Below are 25,029 nucleotides of genomic sequence, written 5' to 3'. Positions count from 1 at the left end.
TATTCTGGCACCAGAATGGATCAGCAGAAATATGAATTCATCAGGCCAGCAATGGTGTTCATTACAAAAGAACTTCATAGCTAAAATAGCTGCAAAACCTCACAGCTTGAGCAAAGGAAACGGTTTATAATGCCACTAAAGTTGGCTTTCTGGTGCCTGCCTATTGGCTCAGTATCTAAATAAAAGCATAGAAGGTTGGTTGCTGGTGCTGTGGAGAGTTTAAGTGAAATTTGGGCGAGCAAGTTAAATAATAACACATCTCAATCACTTTATTACACTGTACCATCAGGGGACTGGCAGAGGTAAGTGCTATTCAATGTGCTAGCTAAGAATACAGCATACTATCTCTGTGCCATTAAATCACACCATCCAGCAGATTTGCACTGTAATTATCAACTGCTCTTATTTTACTCAATTAATTTGGGAAATCCTGCATTTTTCAACTGTTCCATCAAGTATAAAATTCTGTGGACAAAGCAGAATCAGTACAGGTTCCAACTGCTATTCACAAAAAGCTCTCTCCAACTTAATCCAACTATAATGATAAATTACAAGGAATTTTTTTGTCTCTTATACTTTTCATTTGCGGCATTGCTGTTCTACTGTATATACTTTATGTTTAAGGAGGTTGAAGACGAGGGAGAGAAAGCCACAATGACCCTCCTCTGTTCTGTTTCCTTTCTGGTGTCTCTGCTACATTGTCAATATACAGTATTATTATTACCCCTGGCAAATAACAAAAAATAAATTAGGAACCTTGGGATTAAACTTTGAAAAGATCTGATCTTCTATTTTCACAGTACAATATGTAAGTGGCGCTGGGTTCCCACTTGGACTAGGTCATCAAATTTGCCTATTAAAACAGACAGTGCACCTCCATAGGTTATTGTTCTATAGCAATGCTACTGGTAAGTGTTTTTGTTTTTCATTCCTTCATTGTCAACTGGGGATATGTCAATTAGAATGATAAAGGACTCAATATTTTGTGTGTTCAGAGTAGTTTATATCTTAATGTATGTACATGCTGGATGGTTTAACAATGTACTGTTAATACACTGTTAATGTGGACTTCTGTATGTGCTCTGAACCTGTACTCAGCAAAGATCACTCTAAAAAATAAATTTAAAGTAAAATACATCCCAAAAAAGCAAGAGTACCTCATGTCAAGATTTAGCACAACAGGCTACTGGATCACAAATTTGCTGGATAGCACATATTTATGTTCTTTATAACTGCATGAGGCTGACCAGCCCTAGCATAGGGCTACTATATTTCAAATATTAAGTAAAGAAGAAACAAAGAGTAGTAAGTTTATAGGGTCACTATTGTCACTTGTATTAAATATTTGACATTGGTACTAAAATTGTACATGAGCATGAAGAAATATTTAAATAATATAGGTAAATGCAGTGATATTTTGACAAAAATAAAATTAAATGCATACTACATCATTTTAAACAAAGACTATCACGGCTGTTTTCAGATATTCTTACTAGTGTATTAATAAAGTAGTGGAAAAACAACAACAAAAAAAAAATTACTTAATTGGTCCAAAATTTAAAAAAAAATAATAAAAATTATGAATCTACTGCAATGGAGCACATGTATGGGTGGATCACACAGTTTCCCATTATACATTTTAGTCTGCTATATTTTTTACATTCATTGCAACTACTTCAACACCAGTCTTTTGTGAAAATTACCTTAGCTACAGATTCTTTCTCCAGGTGTGCTCGAGACCCACATGATATAGCCATCTCATTCTATAATAAAAACAAAAAAATAGTACATTTCATAATCTGTTTGTCTAAAATGTAACATTAAAATAAGTCATAAAACATGAAGAATACAAAACAGATAATGAACATGCTTTCAATGCGTTTGTAAAGAAGCACACTACAGTAATCCCTCGCTATATCGCGCTTCGCCTTTCGCGGCTTCACTCATTGCGGATTTTATATGTAAGCATATTTAAATATATATCGCAGATTTTTTGCTGGTTCGCGGATTTCTGCGGACAATGGGTCTTTTAATTTCTGGTACATGCTTCCTCAGTTGGTTTGCCCAGTTGATTTCATACAAGGGACGCTATTGGCAGATGGCTGAGAAGCTACCCAACTTACTTTTCTTTCTCTCTCTCTTGCGCTGACATTCTCTGATCCTGACGTAGGGGGATTGAGCAAGGGGGCTGTTCGCACACCAAGACGATACGGACGCTAGTCTAAAAATGCTGAAAGATTATCTTCACGTTGCTCCCTTCTGTGCAGCTGCTTCCTGAAGCGACATGCTGCACAGTGCTTCGCATACTTAAAAGCTCGAAGGGCACGTATTGATTTTTGTTTGTTTGTTTGTTTTTCTCTGTCTCTCTCTCTCTCTCTTTCTCTGCTCCTGACGAGGGGGTGTGAGCTGCCGCCTTCAACAGCTTTGTGCCGCCGGTGCTTCTCATACTTAAAAGCCAAACAGCCCTATTGATTTGTTTGCTTTTCTCTCTCTTTCTGACATTCTCTGATCCTGACTCGCACTCCTTTGAAGAGGAAGACATGTTTGCATTCTTTTAATTGTGAGACTGAACTGTCATCTCTGTCTTGTTATAGAGCAAAGTTTAAACTTTTGAAAAAGAGACAAATGTTTGTTTGCAGTGTTTGAATAAAGTTCCTGTTTCTCTACAACTTCCTGTGTTTCTGTGCAAATCTGTGACCCAAGCATGACAATATAAAAATAACCATATAAACATATGGTTTCTACTTCGTGGATTTTCACCTTTCGCGGGGGTTTCTGGAACGCAACCCCCGCGATGGAGGAGGGATTACTGTATTAAGAAAAAAAAAATTATTCCAGTTTCAGCATTTCTTTCAGCATAAAAGAAATGTTCATCGAAGACAGAACACTTTTTAGAACAACTGCAAGCTAGCATAAAAAGCAACTCCATGTGACGATGCAGGTTCAGCTCCATGCTCCCATCTTCTATTAGGGAGCCCTTGAACCCAACACTGTCGGTAATGTCACCGATGAGCTAGACAGTGAGGCAATAACATTAGAGAAAGGGGATGATGTAACAAAGTGCAAAAGTGCTTTTATTTACAGCCAATCAACAAAAACAAATGAGTGTTCAAATAAAGTGCTGTGCATTCAAAGTTCAATAAATCCAATAAATAAATAATCCATTAAAAACGAGTGTCATTGTGGAGGTTAAAATACAAAAACACAATCTTTTAAAACCGAGTTAAAACGTTGTGCAGGAAGCAATCTTTAAAAAAACCAATGACAAGCCCAGTGCTTCTTTTAAACTAGCGTCAAACTTGCTTCTACCATTAGGGCCCGGCAGCAAGTGAGACGCTCTCTCTGCAGCTGACCTTCTTTATATGCTTCTGCTTCTACTACTGTCGGTCGCCTTACCGATCCTTGGCTCCGGTTGGCTCCCCCTGGCAGTGACTTGGGATTCCCCAACGACCAAGGCTCCCACACTGGAGACACCACATCCCAAGTCCCAACCCCCGCTGCCTTCCGCTGCCATAAGTGGAGAGTCACTCGTCTCCTGGTCACTTCCGCCCTTCAAACCAAACTCTACGGAGTGACCACCTCTACTACTTACCCGGGTGTCGGCCAAACACCCAGGCTGCCTGCTCAGCTGCCACGAGCCTGCTCACGCTCGCCCGCACCTGCTTGCTTGCTTGCTCGCTGCTTCCTCCAGCAACCTCCATGTACTTTTCTTTCTTTTTCATCCTCGTTCTCTTTTCTCTTTCCTCTAACTATCTCGGGCTTCTCTATATATAATGGACGTGGCAGCTGTGGCAATCAACAGTTCCTGGGATCAATTACGCTGCGGACCATTCCTCACCTGTGCACTTAGATGAGAAACGCCCGCAGCACGAATCCTCCCGGAAACCGCTTCAGCCACACTACCACGCACCTCGATTCGCCACAAGTGCAGTGATTATTTAAAAAACTGGCCTTTGCTGGGAGAGCTGTGGACCCACAACACCACACTCCATCTTAGGACCCGCATACCAATAAGGCCAGAAATGTATAACATACAATTCAAAGACATTTAGAAAACCTTCTCCGTAATCAACTTAACTTAATGGCTGTCATACTCCCTTTTAGTACACTTGTTCCCTGTTATAGTAGACAGTTTATTTTAGGATAGTAACAAATATTTCTATATACAAACAACTAAACGTGTCATTAAAAAAAAAATAATGTGCTTACTGAGAATAATAAAATGTGTAAAATTCATACTTACTGGCTGTAACTGCAGGTCTTTAAGACTAGCCTCCACTTTTATTATATCTTCAAATTTTGTAGCCCCATCTGCATCTGCCATAAGGATGTACTTTCCTCGACAGCTTAAGGTGCCCTGTAAGTAATAAGGACTCATAAAATGACAATGTTTTGGAAAGAAAGGTGAAATGCAATTGGTCTCTGACTGCTTGTTGATTTAAAGAATAGAACACCATATAACTGCTTATTGGATAAAAGGGATCAAAAAACAGAAATCTGGACACATGCAATTAATGTACTGTAAGTGAACACCAAGAAAATGGACAAGGCCTTCTGTAGCAATTTCATGTTTGATGGAAATATATTTTAGTCCATCCATCCTCTTTCTGAACTACTGTAGTTTATTTAAACTTAGGTTTTACTGGAATCTATCATGGGCAGTTAAAAAATAACACACAAGTCTTTTGAAATATTAAAACAGGTTTGTGGGAAATTCATTGCTGTGTGAACATTATTCATAATTGCAGATGGTGCACACCTATAAATCTGCAATCACACTGCCCAAATTCCATTTATAAAAACACAAGTGACTGAAACTTTTTCCTGTTTAATGTCTAATATAAAACATAATGGACAGCTATAAAAAAAAAAAAACAAACAACAAACAAACAAACAAAGATGATTTCAAAAAGGCACATCACAAAATGCAACATACAGAAGGACATCATTGTATACAATGTGATTTATGTTTTGACAAACAACTTAATTTAAAGACAAAAGACCAGCAATGCATCATATGTGGATACTACATACTTCCTGCAGTACTTCTGTTAAAACATTAACATTTGCATTGTTGCTTAAATAAGTAATATATAATGATAAAGCTAACAGAATGCTTTTGTTTAAATTTGATACTTACATTTCATGGTCATTCTTCAGAAATACTGAAAATGTTCTTGGTTTTTGTAAAGAAACCTGTTTAAGCTGTTTGGTAACAAAAACCTAATGCTAGTGCTGGGCGGTATGACCAAAATTCTATATCACTGTATTTTTCAAAATGATACCGGTTTCACGGTATTTGACAGTATTTTTTTCCCATACGTAAGTGGATGTTAACCACATTTTCCACTGCAATTTCTGCAGTAGACTGGCTAAGAATGACCTATTCCACTGTCATGAGAATTGTACATTGTACAACAAAATATTTTAATGTGCACACACTTATTAATACAGGTTTGCATGACCCCATAAAGTGATAGTTTTCAAGGGGGTGGCACTAATGAAGAGAAGGAATCACATTGCATGACAGTTGCAGTCAAAATATAGAACCTTTTTATTAAACAAATTTTGCAAACAACTTAATTTTGACAACATATTTTCAACCATCCAAAGAGGCATTTAGACTTGGTAAAATATCCACAGGTGCTTGTCAAATGTTGTATTGCACTGAACATGACTTAGAAAAGGAATAAATAGTAAATATTTTTTGTAAACCAACTACACTTTCTGTTAATGTTACCACTCTCTGTCTAATGACACGTTAGCTATATGGATTGTAATGACGTTGGTTATCTCGATCGACCGCTTCCTTTTTTTCTTGTAGGCAGTACCTTTGGCAAACGTGTCTGACTCGAGCATCCTCTAGTTTTTTTCAGTTTTACCTGAGGGAATGGAGGGTGCCAATCTTCATTCCATACATTCATGGTACACCAAAGCATGTTTGCGGCTAAGGTGGTGCAGCAAATTTCTCGTGTTGCCGCCTCTGGCGACAACTTTAGCTCAACAGCATTTGCAGTAAATAGTTGTTTGGTTCACATCCGACCTTTTAAAACCAAAATATCTCCAGACAACAGACACGGCTCCTTTTTTTCGGCAAACGTTCTTCTGTGTCATCATGTTCAACTTTATCATCTGCTACAGCTTCTGAATATTCTCTGACCATTTTCACTGCTTAATACCTCCACTAGTGCATGTACTCCGTTGCATGCATGTTTAGCGGTGTAGCAGTGAAAAAGGTCCCCCCTTAAACAGTTTCCCGCTGCGCCACATTCCGAACGTTGTTTAAGCTATTTAAAACGGTATTGCGGTATAAGAAAAATCCATATCATAACAAAAATAAAAAACAGTTTTCGGTATGAACTGGTATACCTTCCAGCACTACCTAATGCACACTTTTACTTTCTCCATACACAGCATAGGAAATGGTGCTGTAATCAGTTAAAGTTCTGACTGAGTCTTTGTTAAACATACTCATTTTAGACATCTCTGAACACGATTTAACCATTAATGATCACTACTATTACAATCTAAATATGTATAGTGATTTTCTTAATAAATCTAGTTCTGGGGAACTTCTGCTTTACTGAATATATTTGTTTTTTTGTTGGCTGCATCCCAAAAAATATTTATTTTTAAAAAAATATTTCAGTATAAAATTAGAAAGTACACAAATTTTATTCAAAACATTTTTAACATTTCCAAAGAATTCTGGTCTACCACCATTTTTATATTTACCATGGAGAAAGGTTTTTGAGCATGGAACGGTGATCTAATTTTTTGAAAAAATGCTTCGTGTTTGAGAATAAAAATACTGTACTCTACATATTTGTCTGTGGTGATTTTCAAAACTTACAATCATTTTTGAGAAAAGAAGAGATATTGGTTGTGTTATTTACAAAATGGGAGCAAGAGTAAGAATACAGAAATTTCCATGACACATTTGGTCAATTTTTTTTTTTTAAACCGATGACCGTAGACTTTTAGTCAGGTCTAATTAACAAATATATTTCCATCTTCATTGCCAATATTTTCTCTCTACCACTAGCAATGTAAGTGTTACATAATAATGAGACTTGGCTTGAATTTCAGTAACAAGATTTCACATTTTTTTAAAAAAAATTAATCTTAATAGCTGCATGCTCAGTGACACACAGCAGCAATGAAATGTAATACATATGTATTCTACAATTTGCTCTTTCTACAAAAATACTGGTTTCTCAACTGATCAATAATTATTCTGGATACAGTACACATATCGTGTGTTTAGGTTTTGTTAAAATTATAGACAAAGATTGTAACATCAAAATATATCTGAGTAAAATAATTAATCAAATAAAGAAATTGAAAAGGTGGTATGTGTATATTAGAGAGGTATTACTTAACTTCACTGATGAGATAATAAAGGCAATATATTTTATCAAGGGATGGCAATTGACATTTTTATGGCCTAAACCAGACTTAGTGGCATCTGCTAAGTCAGTAAATTATACTCTATGTCTTTGGGGGAAAAATATATATTACTCAAACATGCAACAGCCAAACATTCTGTAAAGAAGAGCTAGATGAAGATTTAAAGACCTTTTATTCTTTGGTTAACTTTTACATACAAAAAGTATCTAACCAATAGTGACAAAATATATTTATTTACGCTTAACTAGCTGGACCCACAGAAATCACACATTTAGTGAATACAGTAGATGTAATAATAAGAAAAAATATAAATACAAATTTTCAGTCTTGGGTGCACAGCTTGTGAAAATGTTAATAATGGATCACCATTATAACACAGCTCACAACAGCAGAAACTGCCCAATACAAATCAGCAAAGAAATTAATATTGTTTTATACCTTGTTAGCTTGCCAATACATTTATGATTTCTGGTAAAGTGCTGTACCCCCCCGATATCCTCCTTTTTTATATTATTTGTCATAATAATGGCTTTAGATCTTTGGATAAAATGCAGTATTAGATTAAAAAAAACAGTAAACATATAACACCATTTCTAAATTGCTGCTTAATACACAGTATTTGCTAGATCTTTGGATAAAATGCAGTATAAGATAAAAAAAACAGTAAACATATAACACCATTTCTAAATTGCTGCTTAATATACAGTATTTAAGTAATAAAGTTAGGTCAGTAGGAACAAGACAGAATACATGTGTGTAAATGAGAGGAACGGTGAGGATGCAAGGAGTAGAGTTGGCGAAGGTGGATGAGATTAAATACTTGGGATCAACAGTACAGAGTAATGGGGATTGTGGAAGAGAGGTGAAAAAGAGAGTGCAGGCAGGGTGGAATGGGTGAAGAAGAGTGTCAGGAGTGATTTGTGACAGACGGATATCAGCAAGAGTGAAAGGGAAGGCCTACAGGACAGTAGTGAGACCAGCTATGTTATATGGGCTGCAGACGATGGCACTGACCAGAAAACAAGAGACAGAGCTGGAGGTGGCAGAATTAAAGATGCTAAGATTTGCATTGGGTGTGATGAAGATGGACAGGATTAGAAATGTGGACATTAGAGGGTCAGCTCAGGTTGGACGCTTGGGAGACAAAGTCGGAAAGGCTAGATTGTGTTGGTTTGGACATGTGCAGAGGAGAGATGCTGAGTATATTGGGAGAAGGATGTTAAAGATAGAGCTGCCAGATAAGAGAAAAAGAGGAAGGCTTAAGCGAAGGTTTATGGATGTGGTGAGAGAGGACATGCAGGTGATGGGTGTAACAGAACAAGATGCAGAGGACAGAAGGATATGGAAGAAGATGATCCGCTGTGGCAACCCCTAATGGGAGCAGCCGAAAGAAAAAGAAGAAGTAATAAAGTTAACCAACATCTTTATTGCCAGTATGAAAAGGTAACTGCCTCTGTACTTGTCGCTCAAACATTTGACTAAAAATATTTGATAAATAGACTAAGCTGTCTGAACACAGTTGAGATTCATTGGCTCTAAACCTCACCATATACTGACCCTTATCATGAAGGTGAAGTAGTAACTACAAGGTTTCTAGAAAAAACTATTCCTCAATTAAAGGAAATTCCTGAAGAGATGAGGAAAAAAAGATGTTGAATCTTAATAGTCAGGAAAATGTTACAATGCCATTTCTAAGGCTCTGGAACTTTACTGCATCAAAGTGAGAGTTATTATTGTCAAATGGAGAACTCTGGAAAAATAGTGAATCTTCCTAGGAAAGGAAGGCCTGCCAAAATTACAGTAAAAAGCACATTCCTTCAAAAAGTCACAGACAATCAAAGGAGGACAGTCAAACAACAACAAGCCTTTTTAGCCTAAGCTAAGAACAGTGTTTGTTAATGCAAGATAAGAAGGAGTAGAAATGGGGTTCAAAGGAGAGTATATGGAATATGTTTAATGAACAAATAAGTCAAATCAGACTCTTTGGATGACACAGAGACCACTATATCTGGCATAATGCTACTACGGCATTTGACAGTAAGAACATCAGACCTCCAATAGAACATGAGGGTGGGAGCGTGATTGTATGGGAATGCTTTGCTACCCCACGACTTGAATTGTGCACTTTCCTAGACTATTTTTATGGAGAGTGTCTGGTCATTTGTCTGTGATCTGAAACTGAAGCAGAACCCAAAACACAAAGGCAAGTCTAAAACTGTAAGGCTCATTAAACAATTAAAGCTTTGTAGTGTCCTAGTCAATGTACTGACTTTAACCCAACCAAGATGCTGTGGCATGACCTAAAGCAAGTAGTTCACATTGTTAAACCTACCAATGTGTCAGAGTTAAAGCAGTTGTGCAAAGATGAGTGAAAAGACTGATAACAAATTACAGTAGGCTTATAGCTGTGATTATCACTGCTAAAACTTCTGCAACCAAGTACTGAAATTAAGGGTGGCAACTAAGTTTTCACATGGGTGAAAGACGTGTTGGCTAATTATTTTTCCCCCTGAATAAAGAAAGCAAGGATTTTAAAACTGTACTGTGCTTTAACTTCAGTTCTCTTTATCTAATATCACATTTTGTCTACAGGTCTGAGGCACCTTAGAGTGTGAATTATGTCAAAACAGAGAATATTAGGAAGCTTGCAAATACTTTTTCACAGCACTGTAAGAAGATATTGTAGAATATTCCTAGAAACAGTCTGTTGGCAGTTGGGCATTTATTTAGAGCACAGTTAGAGAAATATAAGCTTTCAGTATAGTAAATGAAACATTTTTACTTTCACTGTAAATTCAACAATATGATCACAGTAACCAAGGTGTGAAATACAGGGTCTGGCCTTTTAATTAACCCAATGGACCCCCAGAAAGCCTGAAAATCAAAATTGAGGGGGTCCTTTTAAACATGTTATAGTTTTATAAAATTACTCACTGCCCATTACTGACTCTTTGAGAAAACAGTGCAGCATTGTGCAGAAAGCTCTTCACAAGCAGGGCCGTGAGCACTTCTTGGGCTGGACGGGCTTACATGCCTGACTGAGATCAGCCTGTCAAGCAAGGATGAATGGCATATCCTTTAAACAAGGGGAATTCAAGGAAGAGGGCAGAGACTTTTGCAGGAAACAAAAAAATCAGTGATAATGCACAGCGAGACAGCAACTGCTGCTACCGTGATACTGATAGTGGTCTGGCTGGGAATAATGGGAGGCTAACAATGTCTTGTTCTCTGTTCATATTTGTTGTTTTTCACTAGTAATAAAGATTCGAAAGTAAAGTTGTTTATTTTGTTATACTCTTAGGTCGTGGTACTGCTGTGGTACAAGTGTTCTATTGGGATGAAATTCTGGAAGTACTACTGAGAAACGTTAATTCCCAGCAGGCAGGAGAAGTGTGCATGGGCCGAAGAGAGGAGGCTTTGACCAGCTGCATACTTTAAAAGGTGTCATCATTCAGAAGGAAAGGATTAAAGTAGAGCTGCTACAGTCTTTCATCACATATAGCATATGTATCATGAAAAGTGTCTGTTCTGCATAATTTTGCTTAGAGGTACAAAGTGCTGTGGCTTTTGTTTACAGAGTGCACATTCATGTATTATCTGATTCATCTGCTGAAGACAGTCACATCCTAAGTGATGACATTCTTTATAGTTAATTTATTGTATATCCCATGATACCAGAGGAAGACTTGAGGATTCAGTCTGCACAAGAGCACAAAACAGGAGGCTCTGATTACTACTGGGTATTATGCACACTGACGCTAGCTCTGCATTTGCACGTTTAGAACTGTGTTTTGATGGAAAATGCACAACTATAATGTCATTTATTTTAAAACCTATTCAACATATTGTTACAATAAAATTATTTTCTTATGTATGACAAAAAAAAACATAGAAGAGCCTCTACAATTTGAAAGCTGTTATTCTACTAAGGCTATGTCCACACTACTACGTTTTCATTTAAAAATGTTTTTAAATGAAAACATTCTCGCATTGTTTACAAAATAACCCTTGTCCATACTGAAACGCTCAAAAACATATATGATGGTGACCTTCGTCTACACTGGGCATGTGCGCATCAGTGGCAAACTCCTTGCAGGGACCATGTACTGAAATATTCAGAGGGTCATGAAAATTAAAATTCCTGTGTGCTTCAATCGCTTTCAAAAACATCAGCACATGCAGGACTCTTGATAGCACGGACAGAGCATAGAAAAAGAAAGAAGGCAGGGCAAATTGCCCCTGTATCAAGTCAATGTGCTGATTATACTTGAAAGTAACAGTCTTCAGATCTAGTGACAAATGTCTTATCATTTATATAAAACAAAAAAAAAGCAGTCCACAACAATCAGAGCACATCTTATACCAAGTGACATTTGCAAAACTAAACCGATAAAATATAGATAGACAGACAGACAAACAGACAGATAATGCAGCTTCTATATTGTCACTTTACTGCATTGTGCTTGTGTGCATCACTCTCTGTTCTCCAATACTGCAGCCTTACTTTGTTAAGCACTTTGTTTTAGAATGCACTCCTCTTTACTGAGCAGAATAAGTTTAAGTCCTCACTTGTGGCGCAGGGGTAGTGCTTCTGCTTTGCAGTAAGGAGACTGTGGAAGATTGTGGGTTTGCTTCCTGGTTCCTCCCTGTGTGGATAGCACTTTGAGTACTGAGAAAAGCGCTATATAAATGTAATGAATTATTATTATTATTATTAAGTAATACAACACTGATTAGAGGCTGTCAACCAAGTCAAACTGATTTTACGGGGCTCTGAATTTTTCACTACAACAGTAACACCGCCAGCTGTGGGATTTATAGCAGAACTAGCTACCACTAAGTAATTTGCTTTTTTTGCATGTATGCTGCATTCCGACTTTATAAACACATACAGGTAAGCAGCACAACAATCGCCATGGAAATCAATTCTTTTTTGCCCGCTATGTAATACAATGCTTTTCTTCGATGAAGGATGAGCAGTCAGGGAATACGCCATAGTAATAAGCAGGATCCAATCAGGGAGGTTTCACAGAACAAGCTCAAACCAATCAGAGCACGATTAAAGTATCACTTTCATTTATGGAAAATTGCATTTACATCCATCCACAGCAAAACACAGTGGCTACATTCTCAGAAGTTTACAGTTCTGGATAGGGTTGAAAACTATGGGATATCAAGGACAAAAGGCAAAAACATAGACAAATGTACCTGTTTTCATATTAAAATGCATTAATGTGAACAGGACCCGAGACTGCTGTACTTTAAACAGCAAATCTTCTTGTCACGGCTCAGTCAATTCTCCCTCCATTGTGCTTATCTTCATCTGCCTTTCCTAAGTTTACTTACTTGTGTCTACCAGTATTATAAAATTGGAATCACAAACTTTTGGATAGTTTTTCAAGCCCTTCTGAATCTTGCTATAACCAACTCATCTTTTCTGAGGCATGTCTTAATAGCTCTTTTCCTTTCTCTTTCTCTCTCGTACCATTACCAACCCCCCCATCCCTCTACAACTGTTCCCTTGCCACTTATATTTTTTCTTGTATCTGTACTTACTGATCAGTACTCATATCTTAACTCTGTATATACTACTACTTGAAAATTCAAATATCACACAGATATATACGAATTCTCATTTGTATGCTGCCTTATTTATCCTACTGTCTATTACATTTCAATGTACTATTTGCACCCCCCTTTACTGCACCTTACTATTCTTATTTGCACTTTCTGGTTAGAAGCATAACTGCATTTTGTTGCACCTGTACAATGACAATAAAGTTGAATCAAATCTAATCAATGGGGCTCAATACCAACAGGTGTCCTGAAGATAAATATAAAAGGTGCATTTTAGGATTTGTTACTTTCAGAGGGTGTATGTGAAGTTCTACGTTTAAAAACTCTGTGATGGATGAAGCAATAAATAGATAACGTACTGCCACTTTCTAAATTACTTTTGTCTATTGGCTCAATGACAGCAGGAAATGTTTAGGCTGGACCTTACAATTCAGTTTCAAACTAGAAAGGAGGTGAACAGGAACACCTTTTGCTTTATTCTTCAACAAGAATGACACTCATCTGCTCTGTTTATGCTCATTAATGCCCATTAAAAAGTAGCTGACAATGTAAGGGCAAAAATAAACAGGCATTTGTTTGAATTTTTGCCTTCACGTATCTGAACAACAAATTCAGCCCGGAGAAAAGATTAATTTTTAAATGGAATTGAGCAAGATAAATAAAAGAGCTACAATTAATAGTGTATATCAAGGGAGCAGGATGAGTGACAATGTAAGGGGAGAAGACAGCAAATAAACCACCACTAATAAAACCAATATACTGACTGATTTGACCTTAAATGCAAATAATTGGATGGATGGATGTTAATAAACTGCTAATCTGAGCTGCCAAAAATGTCTGTCCATAAAACATAATTTTCTCCTTATTGCTTTTTGTCACTTTTGCTTTTCTGTTCATGATACAATTGTTTTTATTACTCATATCTGCATCTTTCTTTTAGGTCTATGGAAGAAGAATTAAATTAAAGGGCAAGACAGTCAGTCACACAGTGGTACGACAGGGAAACGGAGGTAAAGGAAGGAAAGGTGGAGAGGGGTACTAAGGGAATGGAAGGAATTTGTTAGTGAATTTGTGGTAATTTGAAAAGGTTAAAAGGGTGAAAGGATTGTATTAAAGGAGTAACATGAACTACAAACAGTAAATGTAAATATTAAGAAATAAAGATGTTCTGTAAGATGGTATGTGGAGGAGGAATTAAATACGAAAAAAATCTCAATCTTAGTATGACTGATCAAACATCTTTAGCCACTTTTGTAGGCACTTGTGGCAGACTTTCCTCCATCTCATTATGTATATCTCTATTTATAAAAAAAATCTTGGAAGCAGACGATATGTGATCTTCTCAAAAGACAATTTGATGTCCCGCAAGAGACACTTTAACATCACGCGAGACAAGCAGTGAGACAAAAGGACAGCTGCTGTACAGGCTTTTAAATGATCGACGCGCAGCGCAACAAGCAGAACACGCAGCATGAGAAAGACAACAGCTGGTCAGACCGCATCTCCTCAGCGTGCGTTCAGCCCCCCCTCCCTTGACAATACGAGAGATGCGAAGTGGCTGGAGCATAGCGTGCCCAGGGGGTGCTGATGGGAGGGGATGGGCGAGCAAAGGGCAAAGTCCCCTAGTGTGTGTGTGTGTGTTTTATATATATATTTTCAAATAAGATATGAAGTTTTATTTTTATTATTTTTCTGCCATTTAGCACAGTTTTTCATAGTAATGCTGGGGAATGTACAAAGCCTTTGCAAGTGTAATGCTTCAAAACTATTCTTCATTTATGATGCTGCATGCTCATCAGAAAATACATAGTCTTACATCTAGTAGACAGCTATTACAGGTTTGTTTTGGTGGATTTCTCACTAAATACCAATTTTCCCTTGTGGAGCAGAAAAGTCAGAGCCTTGTTGAAAATAAAAGATGTGAGGTGATTATTAAACTCTGGATATTTTTTTCTGCAATGGGCTGGCACCCTGTCCAGGAATTATTCCTGCACTGCAGCTGATGTTACCTGAGCTAGGTTTCAGATTCCCTATTCCCCATCACTGCCAAAAGAGATCCTACTTTGCTGGGCCCTTGAGCAAGACCCTTAACCTGTAATTGCTCCAGGGGCACTATACAATGGCTGACCGTGCACTCTGACCCCAAAGGGTATGTGAAAACTAACAAATTGCTTATACAAGAAATTGTATAAGGCGAAATAAAAAACAACAAAAACTGCTTCTGAATAAGTGGGTTAAAAAGATGAATTGATGGATATTTCTAGTAAGTTTTAAGGGATTCAAGCTTTTACTTAAATTCTGTCTGTGACAAGTTTGTGTAAAACGTGGTAATACACACTGATGTGACATTTCACAAGTATGGACCCCCTTATATTAAACCTCATAAGTAAGTCTGTAATTCAAGCATTCACATTATTTTTGAAATTAATGCTAGTTTCCATTCCTCACATAGATATATAAAGTCATTTAAGATACATTACAAAATATCTTCCTCATTTTCATTTAAAATTAACAGAACAAATGAAAATCCTTCCACTGTTTAAAATCATTTTAAGCAACAGAGTGCACTTCTTAATTTTGATGGATTAGAAGAAAATTTCAATAATTAAACAGTCTAGTTTACAGTTTCCCATCTACTAAAGAAAACTCATCAACACCGTGAAACATTCTGAACTTCACTTCTCCCAAAAACATTAAAGCAGCACCAATTCGCAGTAACAACTGGTAAGTTATCATGTATTATGGAGATAACAATAAATTCAAAGTTTCCAAACAAAGCAGCACATTCTATCACATTCAGTTTACTGTGTTTGAACAGATGGGTAGATAAGAGTAGTGTCAATACATAAAGGAAATTTTTTCAGCTTTTACTGTGACTAGAACAATTTTCTCAAGATTGTTCTTACAAAAAGAAATAAAATTTGAAAACACCCACATAATGAACTCAACTGTCAAAGATGTTAGCACTCTTAGTTCGATGCATACCTATGCTTCACACACACAGCAGGTAAAGTGAGAAATACTAAGAGTAACTGTCTGTATAATTAGGAATTGAGGCAAAAGTATGCAGGGATACCTGGGGTGGTCAAAGAGAGCTCTAGAAGAAGAAACACTTTAATTTTCATTCTGGGGACATTACCAACTCCATTAGTGGTTGTGAGTTATGGGGATGCCTCGAAGCATCCCCAGAGCAGAGCTATAAAACTGTCCTTTGGCCATAGGTCAGTAAGGCTTAGAATCCCTAGCTGAGTTGGAGAAATGGCTCAAGAGGGTGGTGTGGCTAGAGGTTAACATGAGTAAGAGATATTCTCGTGTTTGTGGCTTTGTTGTGTTGTGTGCAAAAGGAGCCACTCCGGATACTGAGTTTACCTTTTACTTATTTATTGTAGATTTGCTCTTTGTATTATTTCTCACTTGTGTAACATTTGTATTAAATAAGTCACTACATTTGATAAAGTTTTGATACTCTTTTTTTTCTGCTAGTTTGGCAAAAACAGCTACCCAGTCACACTTCTAAGATTTTAGCACATTTATGTTTGTGGTATGGCAGGTCTCCAGCTTGATAATCAGGAGCCCGTTTCTAATAAATAAATAATACAACATCTGGCTCTGTTTCTGTGGGTGTGCGCTCAAGCAGCTGCAGGAGGTTAATGAGGTAATTGGGGTGAGGTGCACCTGCACGTAGGGGTGCAGCCTGTCCCAATGGCCTTAGTAGCTTTCTGTGGTGCTCAATGGAGGTGTTGCACTGCATAGAGACGTAAGGAAAGCCGGCACAAGGAAGGAAAAAAGGAGAACCGAGAGAAACAAAAAATGGCAGAGGTTAAAGTGAGGAGAAAAGAGGCAGAAGCGAGAGTAAGCTGGTGTAAGAGAGAAGCAGGCAGACGGGAATAGAGCCCCAGCGACGAGCGTGTGTGGTCAGCATTTAGTAGGGGGCTAAAGGGTCGCACCTGCTGAGTGACTAGGGTTACGGGAGTGACCATCATGTTTGGAAGTGTACTCTCGCCTGGAGGAGCCACTGAGACGGTAGCACTGGGAGTGCAGCACACTTTCATCAGGTGGAGCCATGATCAGCACTGGTTGGTGCAGAGCAAAACAGGGTCCGGTGGCTCTCTGTGGAACGTCGTTTTCTTGGCAGTGACACACAGGCCAGGAGTGAATGGGTGTTTGCGCCTGTTGATTGACATCTCTCTGAGCTGCGAGGTCCACGTATGATAAGCCAGAGAGATGTCTGTTTTTAAAGGGAAGCACCGGGGACTGAGGATTTTAAACAAGACTCCTGCATTGTTTTAACCTCATTTTTAATGGATTAATTCTTTGGATTTTTAACCTCCACCAATTCACATTTTATTGGAATATTTATTTATTGAACTTTGCAGTGCACTTTTTGGGACAATGTTTGACTGTTTTTAATAAAAGCACCGAGCTACTTATGCACCTAACCCCTGCCAATGTGTTATGTGTTTGTCCTCATCCTGTCATGACTATCGACAGTGTCGGGTTCAAGAGGCTCCTGGGGTCAATTGGGACCGTGGAGCCAACCCATACCGTCACAACTTTCTATTCGAGTTGAATGTGTGGACTCATAATTTTACATTAGCATGCATTTTCTTACAGACAGGGAAAAAAGTGTGAAGGACTAATTTGCACAAGCTATATTTGAGAATTTAACTCTCAGAAATTTGAACTAGAAACCTTCATTTTAACTTGAGATATGAATTTCTCAATCATACATTCATCTCTCAACCAAGACACTACAGCAATATACAAAATAATACTGAAATATATTTTAAACTAATTGTTTTATGTAAAAATGTTTGGTGTATATTTTTGTATATTGCAAATATAGGTAATGTTCTCTTGAAGTTCTTTATATATAGAGGTTGTTACAACACCAATTTTTCCACTTGATTAGACTCCATTTCAAGATGTATTTTCCGACAATACATCAACATTATTAAGAACTTATTAGATGAACACATGGATAACTGAAATGTAAAAAGAGAAAGAGGAAACTCACCAACTTCACAGCACCACCCTTGCCCCGATTCTTCACCAGTGTCAGCACTCTCACTTTATCATCACCATACCTCTCTGTATACTTTAATGCAACCTGAAATGAAGTCAAAGACTGTCATTAAATACAATGGTAAGAACAGAATGTCTCTTTTATCTTATGGTTAACAGTAAAACATAAGCTCATTTAAATTCAGAAGTCCTATAAGGCATCTAATCCTAATAATTGCTACTGCAGAATACCTTCATCTGACTTTCATTCAAACAATTTTCTAAATCAAAGGACACATCCTAATTTGAATATTTAAAGCTACATGACACACAGTACTTTTTTTCAAATACTTTTCCAGTTTTTCCTCAAATTACTTGTTAAAAATACTAGGTCACTGAAAATGGTGGGATTTCAATGCTTAGTGTATCAGTAAATATGAGACAAGTAGCAATGATTTTACTAATAACTGTCACTACAAGTATCACTACTTGGTTCATTTTAATTCTGATGCCCTTTCTCCACAGATTAAACACGGAAGAGTACCTTCCCACAGTTCGGAATTCAATTACACAAAGGAGACAAAGTCGCATTTTTTTCAGCATAGATACAGTTCTGCATATTTCAACAAAGAAACATACCGTTGTGAGAAACCATGACTTATTTTGTCCTCAAAACTGTATTAATTTAAGCAAAATTAAAATACAGTTATGCACCGCTTAATGTTCATGATATGTTGTATGAAATAGGCTAATATATTTAGGGCGGAGTGGTGGCTCTGAGATGAGGTGCTGGTATCCAGAAGGTTGCCGGTTCGAATCCCCGTCACTGCTAAAAGAGATCCTTCTCTGCTGGGCCCTTGAGCAAGACCCTTAACCTGTAATTGCTCCAGGGGCGCTGTACAATGGCTGACCCTGCGCTCTGACCCCAAGGGGTATGCGAAAACTAACAAATTCCTAATACAAGAAATTGTATAAGGCGAAGAACAAAAAAAAAAAAAAAAAATGCGATTTGGGTGTTGTGAAAATATCACATTAGATACAGTACTTAGCAAGGCTATTTGGCATACTGTAGTGTACCTCTTTTGACTAAACACAGTCAGATAACGCTGAGACATACAAGATTGAGTGCTGCTGCTTACATGTCAAAGTATACACTATAATATGGTAACTAACCTATTTGTAAGCTTAGAAAGTTCCCATTAAAATAACACTAAAAAATACAGTACAGTACTGGTAATGCAATTGTTTTGTATGCAAGAGACATAAGATACCCATGTTGTGTTTGCTACATCTGGTTAAGAGCACTATGTCCAGTTCTCCGATTGGGATTTCTGAACTCTGTTATAACCTTTCTTTGTGATCAAATTTTTTTTTGAAATACAAAACAGTTGTACGGCACTATGGCCATGTGGCACGTTTCCCCGAGGGTGATCCAACTCGTAGGATCCTCATTGTTTGGGACCCGAGTGGCTGGACCAGGCCAAGGGGTCGCCCACGTAACACCTGGCTGCGGCAGACAGAGGGTCATTTCTGTAGGGCGGGACTGGACCACATGTCTGCCAAGGGGGTTGCCAACTGGGATCCCGAACTGTTTCGTTGTGTGGTAGGTGCGGCAGTGCACTGTACCAGTGCATGCTCCCCAACTTGACTTGACTTGATGTATATGCTGTTGGATATTGACCAAATGGACGTTATGTGGCAGATAGCTGTACAACAAATAGCTAAATAACAAGAGGTTTGTGGATTGCACTAGGTAAGAAATGTCAGATACTGTACTTGAGCAGTGAATGAGAAGTTTCTGTATTTTGGCTGATTTAAGTAGGCAGTTTTCAGATATGAATACTGTACTGGGGTGAACAACATTTTGTTCAGGTGTATGTGGCAGTGCAAAATATGGGTAGCTATTGTAACATGCAGCAGTGACAAAATAACACCGTTATCTTGCCTTGTACTGTACATCTGTGGACAGCTGCAGTTTAAAGTCTGTGCAAATATAAACATCATTTAAGTAGTTTCTGCAATCACTATAAAATTGTAACATTGTTTTTGGTGTGTCTATTCAAACATACTGTATATTCTATCCCAGGAATTTTCTGGTAAATTAAGTCGAGGTAACATATGTACAAAGGCTGAAGATGATATCCTGGGAAATTCATAATGGATATTTCACAGGTCGCAACTTATTATGATTCATGAGAATCTTTAACCTCAGCCATTGTCTGAACAAAGCTGTAAAACTCCACTATTAAGCACACAAAAATGTCTCAAGAGAAACTAAGCAGCTGATGTATTTAAACCTTAGCTTAACAATTAGCTTAACAAACAAACAAACAAACAATAATGGAGCTTAACAGTTTGTCTAGCATAGTTAGTAATCAGAAAGGTATCTGTAAATAGTGAGAAATTTGAAATAAGGTAGCTATTATCAATCCAAGCTGAACCCTGCCACAGGGGATGCACAACCAGTGTGTTTCTTCTTGTTGGTCCCAAGCCAGGATAAATAGGGAGGGTTATGTCAGGAAGGTCATTCATTGTAAAATTTTGTCAGTTCAATATGCAGAAAACAATACAGATTTCCATACCTGATTAGTCAAGGCCCAGGTTGCCACCATTACCATTAGCCAACAGGATACTGGTGGAAAATGGGCTACTGTTGGCAGAAAAAGGAGAAGAAGAGGGGAGACGTGTCCAAAGGCAGGAGGAGAGGAGGAAGTTAAAGACAGAAGTGAGGGTAGGAACTTTGAATGTTGGCACTATGACTGTTAAGGGGAGAGAGATAGCTGATATGATGGATAGAAGAAAGGTTGATATATTGTGCGTACAAGAGACTAAATGGAAGGGGAGTAAGGTCAGGTGGATCGGAGGTGGACTCAAATTGTTCTATCATATTGTGGATGGGAGGAGAAATGGAGTAGGGGTTACCCTGAAGGAACAGTATCTCAAGAGTGTTTTGGAGGTGAAAAAAAGAGTGTCAGACAGAGTGATGATTATAAACCTGGAAACTGAAGGTGTGAAAATGAATGTTGGGTGTGCAATGGATGAGAGACGATTTCTGGAGTGAGCTGGATGAAGTGATGGAGAGTATACCGAAGGGAGGGAGAGTGGTGACTGGAGCAGATTTCATTGGACATATTGTTAATGAGAACAGAGAAGATGAGGAGGTGATAGGAAGATATGGTGTCAAGGAGAGGAATGAAGAAGGTCAGATGATAGTGGATTTTTCAAAAAGGATGGGCATGGCTGTCATGAATACGTATTTTATAAGAGGGACGAGAACAGTGTGATGTACGAGTGTGGAGGAAGATGCACACAGGTAGATTATATCCTTTGTAGGAACATCAGTGTAAAGAAGATTGTACACTGCAAAGCGTAGTTAGGCAGCATAGAATGGTGGTCTGTATGATGATGTTGGAGATAAAAAAAGAGGAGGAGAGTGAAGGCAGAGCCAAGGATCAAATGATGGAAGTTGAAAATGGAAGATTGCAAGTTTGAGTTCAGGCAGGAGGTGAGGAGGCACTGGGTGGCAGTGAAGAATTACTAAAAAGTTGGGCAACTATAGCAGAAGTTGTAAGGGTGACAGCAAAAAGGGTGCTTGGAATGACATCTGGACAGAGGAAGGAGTAAAAGGAAACCTGGTGGTGGAGTGGGGAAGTACAGGAGAGTATACAGAGGAAGAGGATGGCGAAGAAGAAGTGGGATAGTCAGGGAGATGCAGAAAGTAGACTAGAATACAAGGAGATAAGGCACAAGGTGAAGAGAGAGGTGGCTAAAGAAAAGGTGTATAATGAGTTGTAGGAGAGGTTGGACAGTAAAGAGGGAGAAAAGGAACTGTATCGATTGGCTAAACAGCGGGAGCGAGTTGGGAAAGGTGTGCAGCAGGTTAGGGTGATAAAGGATAAAGATTGAAACATACTCACAAGCAAGGCGAGTGTGTTGAGTAGATAAGAAGTAAGGACAGCTATGAGGAGAATGAAGAACTGAAAGGCCATTGGTCCACATGACATACCTGTGGAAGCATGGAGTTGTTTAGGAAAGATGGCAGTGGAGTTTTTAAACAGACTGTTTAATGGAATCTTGGAAAATGAGAGGACGCATGAGGAGTGGAGAAGAAGTGTACTGGTACCGATTTTTTAGAATAAAAGGGATGTGCAGAGCTGTAGTAACTACAGGGGGATAACACTGATGAGCCACAGCATGAAGTTAAGCCTAGAGAGGAGCTGTGGTGTTGTATGAGGAAGTCAGGAGTGGCAGAGAAGTATGTAAGACTTGTACAGGATATGTACGAGGGAAGTGCGATAGTGGTGAGGTCTGCAGTAGAAGTGACGGATGCATTACTTCAGGGATCGTGGAGATGGCATTTCATCAGAGATTGTCTCTGAGCCCTTTCTTATTTGTAATGGTGATGGTCAGGTTGACAGACGAGACTAGACAGGAGTCCCCATGGGCTATGATGTTTGATGATGACATTGTGATCTGTAGGAAGCAGTTTGAGGAAACCCTGGAGAGGTGGAGATATGCTCTAGAGAGGAGAGGAATGAAGCTCAGTAAGAAAAAGACAGAATACATGTGTGTGAATGAGAGATAGGTCAAAAGAGTGGTGAGGATGCAGGGAGTAGAGTTGACAAAGGTGGATAAGTTTAAATACCTGGATTCAACAGTACAGAGTAATGGTGTGGAAGAGAGGTGAAGAAGACAGTGCAGGCAGGGTGGAGTGGGCAGAGAAGGGTGTCGGGAGTGATTTGTGACAGACGGGTAACAGAAAGAGTGAAAGGTAAGGTCTACAGAATGATAGTGAGACCAGCTAGGTTATATGTGTTACAGATGATGGCATCGCCCAAATAACAGGAGACAGATACGGAGGTGGCAGAGTTAAAGATGTTAAGATTTGCATTGGGTGTGACGAGGACAGGCAGGATTAGAAATGAGTGCATTAGAGGGTCAGCTCAGGTTGGACGGTTTGAAGACAAAGTCAGATAGGCGAGATTTCATTGGTTTGGACATGTGCAGAGGAAAGATGCTGGAAATATTGGGAAAAGAATGTTAAGGATAGAATTGTCTGGTAAGAGGGAAAGAGGAAGGCCTAAGAGGAAGTTTATGGATGTGGTGAGAGAAGACATGCAGGTGGTGGGTGTAATTGAGCAGAAGACAGCAGAATATGGAAAAAGATGATCTGCTATGGTGACCCCTAACAGGAGCAGCCAAAAGAAGAAGAAGGAAAAGATTATCAATCCAAGCTTTCTCCTGTACTGTTTAAAATTCTGCTCATGAATTTCACAACATTATAGAACACCCTACCTATCCTCATTGATTTTTCAGTATTAAACTCTGGCCTTCACAGAATTCTAAAGACTTACTGTGAGCACTCTTTCAATTTTGTGGTTCCAGCTATCGAAAATTATCTCCTTCGAGCTACCTCTGATGTTCTGTCAGCACTGTACTGGAAATTACAGTACACCTTTACTATTTACTTGCATTTTAGATTAAGTAAAGTGAATACTACTTAAGTCAATGACAACTACACATCTACTATACAATGCTAAACTCAACTTATACTACTTATGAGTTTTTACTTTTAGTCTATTGCTATTTATCATTATTTGATTTTTACTTTTGTACTCATCCTTATGTTTTTTTCCTGATATTTCTCATGTAATAATTGGATGAACTTGATGCCACTGGTTGGGTACTAAGGTTGATGCTGCTTTGTATGTGACGAAGCATACAGAATACTTGTTTATTTCAAATTATTTCTAGCATAATATTAAATAAAGAAGAACAATAAACTGTATGTTCTCATACCTTCAGAGTATAAAAATAATACTTTCTTAATGGATTTAATATTTTAGTTACTGATGAGATGTATTTTTATGTGGCTAATTTACTGTTCTTAAGATATTACATCTTGTCAGACAAAAAAGTCACAGATCAAAGAACGAGATGGACACTTGACACATTTATAGCTAGAAACCAGACTACTAGGCGTCAGACTCTGCAATAAAGAACTGTTTATTAGGTAAAAGGTCAAGTCGAGGCATCACAGGGTTAACAAAAAAAAAAAGTGAAACAATAGTGCCATCTGGTGGCAATTAATACTTCTTAATTCTAACATTTCAAAGCATTCAAGAAAGTGCAAGCTTTTATTAACTCAATAACAATACTTTATGAAATTGAAAAAAACAGAAAAATATGAAGTTGATCAAATGCAAGAAACCAATACTGACTAATATTCAATAAATTAAATATAGGCTAAATATTAAATTCAAAACATCAGACCCCATGCCAACCACAAAAACCAAGAAAATCAAAAAATATTAAATAAATATTATAACACATTCAAAAAATGAAAAACACTTGTTATATCTACAGCTTTCAACTTTTTAATGATAATTCCATGTTCTCTAAATACCTCCTGCATATACATTTTATGCAAATCAAAACTTCTTACTACAAATATGTAAGCCTAAATGAATCAGGAAACAAACCCCTCAACATAAAACAGTATGGCCTGTTGACTTGCATGCAACTATGAAAATTAATGCCTTTTGATCATTTGCTTGCAAAAACAATTGTGTTTATCAAAGACTCTGTGCAATTACAACAGCCTTGCTTGTGAGAAAGATACTGTGCATTGTAACTGGAGTTTTCATCTCCAAACCTTAATATTTCTCAATAATCATTAATTAAAGCACACAGCAAACTGTGGTTTGCTAAGCAGTTTCCTTAAGTATTTTTAATATGAATTTGCTGAAAGAATGACAGATCTCTTCAAAACAACTTACAGAGCAGACAGTGCAGAAAACCAATGTTTGGCATACAGTATATTTGAACGTTAAGGTTACAAGTTTTTATTTGAAAGGAAAGGGAGGTACAGCAAATCCCACAAAGGCATATGTTTTACCATTATTTTGGCTCCAAACATATTATTACCCATCTATATATATATATATAAAATTCTTTTCGTGTTTTAAACGGAAATTACGTATGACCACAGAGGAACAGGAAAAACATTCTTAATAAACCTGATTCTTCCCGAGAGAG

The 25,029-nt window shown here is 37.8% G+C and overlaps 1 protein-coding gene across 1 annotated transcript in view; it reads right to left on the bottom strand.

Moving 5' to 3' along the window:
* The window catches only part of alg5 (ALG5 dolichyl-phosphate beta-glucosyltransferase), an 87,675-nt gene that overhangs the window by 41,659 nt on the left and 20,987 nt on the right, over nt 1-25,029 (bottom strand). Inside the window, exons 5-7 of the mRNA XM_028799281.2 lie at nt 18,005-18,097; nt 4,244-4,357; nt 1,704-1,763 (exon numbers count right to left, since the gene is read on the bottom strand). Of these exons, the coding sequence (XP_028655114.1) occupies nt 1,704-1,763; nt 4,244-4,357; nt 18,005-18,097 (267 nt within the window). The remainder of the gene's footprint in view (nt 1-1,703; nt 1,764-4,243; nt 4,358-18,004; nt 18,098-25,029) is intronic.

This window comes from Erpetoichthys calabaricus, chromosome 4, assembly GCF_900747795.2.
Source record: "Erpetoichthys calabaricus chromosome 4, fErpCal1.3, whole genome shotgun sequence".
In the NCBI taxonomy this organism is placed as follows: Eukaryota; Metazoa; Chordata; class Cladistia; order Polypteriformes; family Polypteridae; genus Erpetoichthys; species Erpetoichthys calabaricus.
The sequence above is the reverse complement of the archived record's forward strand: the minus strand, read 5'-3'. Positions and strand labels throughout refer to the sequence as shown.